This window comes from Montipora capricornis, chromosome 11 (assembly GCF_036669925.1).
Source record: "Montipora capricornis isolate CH-2021 chromosome 11, ASM3666992v2, whole genome shotgun sequence".
Lineage (NCBI taxonomy): Eukaryota > Metazoa > Cnidaria > Anthozoa > Scleractinia > Acroporidae > Montipora > Montipora capricornis.
In genome coordinates, this window is record NC_090893.1 from 14,562,662 (window position 1) to 14,568,580 (window position 5,919).

The 5,919-nt window shown below is 41.6% G+C and overlaps 1 protein-coding gene across 2 annotated transcripts in view; it reads left to right on the forward strand.

Moving 5' to 3' along the window:
• LOC138024480 (neuronal acetylcholine receptor subunit alpha-7-like) overlaps nucleotides 1-4,619 on the forward strand; it is a 10,105-nt gene extending 5,486 nt beyond the window's left edge. The window contains exons 3-7 of one of the 2 annotated variants that reach the window (XR_011127019.1): nucleotides 656-700; nucleotides 901-1,010; nucleotides 1,715-1,950; nucleotides 2,675-3,455; nucleotides 3,754-4,619. Coding sequence is in view for 1 of the 2 variants with exons in the window: in XM_068871693.1 (XP_068727794.1) it covers nucleotides 656-700; nucleotides 901-1,010; nucleotides 1,715-1,950; nucleotides 2,675-3,393 (1,110 nt within the window). In the remaining variant the exon portion in view is untranslated. Of the gene's footprint in view, nucleotides 1-655; nucleotides 701-900; nucleotides 1,011-1,714; nucleotides 1,951-2,674 lie in introns of both variants that reach the window. The other variant, XM_068871693.1, reaches the window with a different exon arrangement.
• Nucleotides 4,620-5,919: the final 1,300 nt, after the last annotated feature.

Here is a 5,919-nt window from a genome sequence, read left to right on the forward strand (position 1 = left end):
GGCAACATTTTTCGTGCAATTTGTCAGGCAACAGCTTTTCGTCGCAAGCTGAAATTGTTTGGTGCGCGTATTACCACCTTCTTGCGAAACAAATTTAATTTTCATGTTGCAGTAAAGTAAAAGCTACGCCTACTTTTTGCAGCATAAAAATGTGTTATGCAAGAAGGTGGTAATACGCGCAACAAAGCATTTCAACTTGCAACGAAACATTATTGCGCGACAAGTTGCACGAAAAATGTTGCCCGTATTACTGGGCCTTAAAGATGACAATTTTAAAGCAAGGGGCTGACAGTTTAAAAGATGGCTTTTCGCGCTCGAAAAATTGTAGGGACTTTCGGGAAACGGCCCATGGTCATTTAATAATGATCGTTAAAACGGGTAACACCAATGCACTTTACTTCAAAAGACATTCGGCGAGATTAAAACTATAAGAATTTAATTAAAATACTAAAAAGGACTAACACTCGGGACACACTTTTTGTGTTGTGTGGTTGGTCGCCTAAGCCTAGACTCCTCTACAAAAAACGCAAGTCTGACAAGTCTTTGTGCCACTAGTGGTATCATTTTATCTTTTTCCACACTATTCCTTGTAAGAACTGAAGACTTTTAGTTTATAACTGGACGGCCTATTGTTTTATAACTTTTTTGTTTAAAGGACAACCAGGAACAAGTATTGGTATTGGATACGTGGGTCATACAGGTGAGGAAGAAAAACCGTATAATTTCTTGTGATATGTCAAAATGTTTCCGTCTTTAATATCAGATCCCTAAGGACTTCAAAGAGGACCGAAAATCTCGTGACGCACCCCCTTCAAAGAATGATAAGACGCCGGGCTAGCTAGTCTTGGAACCAAGCAAGAGCTTGATCAATTAAAACGATTTGTTACACCTTATTCACAGCAATGGAATAACGAATTCTTGCAGTGGAACGCCAGCGAATATGGGGATACAACTCGGGTCCATTTCGCACCCAAGGAAATTTGGGTTCCGGACATTGCGCTTTACAACAAGTAAGGATTTGGAGTTATGGAATAGGGGGTTGGGAGGGTAGGAGGTCGTTGAGTATATGACAAGAGTTGTAGGGGAGGGGGGGGGGGGAGGGGGGTTGAACGTTGAACGCAGACTGCGGCTAGGTTGGGCTAAGTTTAGCATATGTGTGGGAAAATATGCCTAAATGCGCTTTTAACTTTTTGATTTTGATTCCTGCAATGCCCTCAAGACAAACCAATTTCTCTCTAAATATTTTTATTAAAACAAAGCTAATTATGTTTTAAAGCGGATCACACATGTTTGCAAAGGCGTTGTTCGAAACGTTACAAAACAACATCCAAATGGAAATATTAATGCTCCTTAATCCTCTTTCACACTGACCAGGGAAGCGCTTAATTTCGATATATTTGTGAAAGGGCGTTTCCACACTCCGACATGTACTCAGATTGAGTTTTTTATCCCCAAACCGGAACGTTTCCGGCAATCCTTTCCTGCCATAACCGACTGTAATTTGCGCGATTTGTAGAACAAGTACAGCGGGTCATGTCATAAGCTGAAGGATCCAAAGTTAAAAGTTGATTGAATGCAAGCAAAGAACGAGTACTTTGGAACGGGGGCTGGCGTGAAGAATGGTGCCCATTCTTCTCGCGGGCTAGCCGGGCTCCTCGCTCGATAGCCTGTTCGCAGGCTAAAGCCAAAAGCAATGCTACTAATTATTTTCCAGCGGTGACGACCAAATTAACCTAGCAGGAGGTCCAAGCAAATTTGTAACGGATGTTGCGGTGAGGAGTACTGGGACATGCATTTGGAGCGGACCGGCGACATTCAAAGTTAATTGTGAAATGCAAATACACCGCTGGCCATTTGACGAACAAGAGTGCAGACTTGCATTCGGTTCCTACACCTATGGCGACAACTTGTTAAAAATTAAGTTGTTCAACGCCAAGAAGCAAATAACAAGTGAGCATTAACTAAGATTATTTATCATTTTTCTCCTAAAAGAAATCGATCTTAGAATTGTAACCCTCACTCACTCTTATTCCGCAGCGACAAACGTAAATTTAAGTACATTCAACAATTGTAATGAAACTTGGCGAAAGACAGCGCAGGAGAGCGTGGTTTCAATTGACAGGGCGCCCATGAGAAAATACAATGCACATTTGCCGTAGGGGACAGTGCAGCCCAGTGGTTAGGGCACTTGCCTTGAGATCCGGAGATCCCGGGTTCAAGATACGTTCTGATCACTCGTAGAATTTGTTTCAGGTAGTCCCTGGTTCAATTTCCTGGCTGCGCACTTGTAAATAACCAACTGGTTTGCCTCCGGTCAGCTGGAATTCCGAATCCTTTAAGGCTTAAAGTTGTTCTGTTCAATGCTCGGAGATATCAGCGACTAGCTACTCTAAAAATCGGAGGGAAAATAATGATACTTTTTTTTACTTTACTTTGACGGGCATGGAAAACCGGATTACCCTCAGAAAAGTCAAAGACCCATGTTAAGATTGACTCAACCTATTTTCAATCGCATGTGTTTGCTTTGGACAAGCCGGACACTTGGTGCAAACAATCTCACCAACACCATCATCATCATCATCATCATCACCATCATCAACATCATCGTCTTTACAAAAATTTGCTAGAAAAGAGTAAACAAGAGTTTACAAGAATGTCTATCTTTTCATTTTAGATCGTTTTGTTGAAAGTGGCAATTGGAAAATAGAGGAAATCACTCCTGAACTTTCGGAAACCGATCATGGAAATTGTTGTCGTTTTAAATTTAATGAGGTGGTTTACATCGTGAGAATGAAGCGCAAACCCCTGTACTATACGTTTTACCTTACAATACCATGCGTCATCCTGACAGTCATTGCTTTGAGCAGCTTTCTCATTCACGTGGAAAGCGGAGAGCGCGTTGGCTTCGTTACAACAGTCCTGCTGTCCTTTACAGTGTTTCTACTTATGATCCCATCGTTTTTGCCTGTCACCTCAGACGGCGTTCCTGTTTTGGGTGTTCTTCTCGAAGGTACTATGATCATCATAACCTTAGTCCTCTTTGCGAACATATTCGTCGTTTGGGTTTACTTCCAAGATGGAGAACCACCCGAATGGGTCCAGAAAATCAACCGGTTTTGCGGAAAACGGCAAAAGGCACGGAAAACAAATAATATTCAAGCTGCGGAGGTTGAAAGCCTACAACCAGCTCGTGACAAATCCGCCACGACGCCGTGCAGTCTTGAGTTAACAGGACTAAATAGCGTTAGACGCATGGAGAATGAACAACACATCAAGGAAACGCAAGGGTGTACGTGGCAAACAGTCTCTATCAAATTAGATCGCGGCTTTTTTGTACTATTTTTGGTTGTTGCTCTTGTTTCATATTCGGTTTATTTTAAAGCTGCTGTGTAGAGAGATAGGTATTGCAGGTGCCGCAAGTTCAGTGTCTGTCAAAATGAACATGGCCCCACAATGTAAAACGGTAATAGTCTACACAAAATACTTCCACGCGCAAATTCTGTGTAAAGAGGCCAGATCTTATTATCATGGTGTTACAGTATTGAGTGCCTTCCTGTATGCTTATTTCCCTGATTTTACTTTATGATTAAGACGATTTTTCGCATTTTGGGTTGCCACTCATTATGAAAGAAGGCAAGTTTGAATGCTTTGTGATTCATTAAGATACTCTATACCTGGGAACCAAATCCCACTAGAGGACCGTACTGCACTGTAAATATCGCCCGCATTTTGCCATTTAAATAATTGATGGAGACTAAAATATGACCAATATGTCGTTTGCCATAAAACTGGATCGCAACAGCTGCAACTATTAGCATTTATTAGCTGAACCGCGAAAAAAACTGTAAGAGCAATAGTCTAATCTCGATTTGTCTAAAGAACGAAGAAAAAAGAAGAGTCGAGGGCTGGGGATTTTAAGGGAAATAATTAGCTTTTTATGGAAATGAAAGAAAAATGCAAATAATATTGCCTACTGAAAGCAATATAAATATGGTCAGTCGTTAGTATTTTAAGTAAAGTAAGTAAATTAATTATGTTAGTATCCAAAGTATCGTTTGCGAGCTTTGTAATCTTTGTTGAGTAAGTAATGCTTATATGTTAACGTTTAATAGTATCTTTTATAATGTAAATTTTGAGTGATTTTTGCTGCCATAGTGAGTGAGCTTGAAGAAAACGAACGAAGCAGCTCTCTAATCTAAACTGACGTTACACTTGACTCTGAATATGACTTGGGTCTCTCACTCATTCACTCACTCATTTACTTAAACTTCGCATAGAAGCATGTTAAGATTTTCGATCATTGTCGGCTAGGAACGTTTCCCGAGCACTAGCCAAAGAAAAGCCGCCAAAATTTATCCTGAATTAACTTGATATGAACCGACCATCAGCTCTGTGACAGTACCGGTGCGACCGTGAACTCTTGCAATGCTCTACCAATGATTGAGCTGTTAAGCTAACTGCAGCACGGTGTGAGTTCGTAATAAACTTGTAGAAGATTTAGATATGAAGAGGCTCAGTATTTCCTTAGAAAATAAACGTATTGTGAGCAATCAATATAAAGCTGGACAGTGAAACAATTCGATGGCGAGGACTCAATTATATTGAAACCTGTAATGTTTACCGGTAAGCGGATGTTTTACGTGTGGCACAAGCCTCCTTCCATCGATAGACGTACGCCTACACTACGGACTACTGTTTCCTTTGGTTGGTTGGCCAAAAGGAGACACTAAATGGTCAAAGTAGGAGAGCAAAAGCAATGTAATAATTAACACAGGAGAACTGGTCAATTTCATAGTGAAATGCACATACCGTTTTGCCGAACCCATGTTGCACCGGAAACCAAAGGGTTATCCAATAGTCCATTCCAGTCCATACAAAGTTTTCCACACAAATTCCTCTCAACAGCCAAAGACGGGCTTAGTTTGTGACATAAAAGGTCCAAACTCTACCCATAAATAGCCCGCTTTGCTAAGTATTAAACTGTTAAAAGTGCGTTGTAATCCCAGAAAGACTTGCAAGGTGAGGTTGGTGCCCCAGGCATACTCGATCTGTGACCAGAACGACCGATCGATCGATGATGGACAAATGGTGAAGAAGACGGCGTTTGTTTCGCTGTTATTGAGCGTTTTTTACGTCTGGTGGTGGAGAGACATCATGAAGTCTTAAAGCCCGCAAGTCACCAGCACCTCTTGAAGAACTAAGGGGTGTTACGAGGTCGGCAATGCTTAAATTGCACGCCTCTTGAGCCAGACGGAGTCAAGTTATGGTAAAGACTTTCCAAGCTGCTCGCGGTGTAAATTGTTTAGACCTTTGCGAAAGCAGCACTCCAACAGGAATGAGGGCTCATTTGCCTTGTCATGTGCTGAATTTGGAGTGGATTCCGTGCGCAGCTTGGACACTCAACTATGACTTCACCATTCTTTTTGCGGGGAAACCGTTGCGAATGCGGGGAAGGATTACCCATAATTCATCTGTAACTGTAAAAAGGCTCGCATGCCGTGCTAATTGGTATGGATGGAAAGCTAAACTATCCTAGATTTTGACTATGCAAAAAACCGCGCGAAAAAACACCTATTAGACGAGGAATGGCGATTTTTCCAAAGGCATCGAAAACCGCGGTTTTTCGCCAAAGTGCAAAGGGGGGACCAAGGGAAAATTCTCAAAAACGGCTGATTTTTTGGGCAAACTTCGGAAGGCTAAAAAAATAGGAAATACAAGTCGCCTAATAGCCTAATTGGTATGGATGGAAAGCTAAACTATCCTAGATTTTGACTATGCAAAAAATCGCGCGAAAAAACACCTATTAGACGAGGAATGGCGATTTTTCCAAAGGCATCGAAAACCGCGGTTTTTCGCCAAAGTGCAAAGGGGGGACCAAGGGAAAATTCTCAAAAACGGCTGATTTTTTGGGCAAACTTC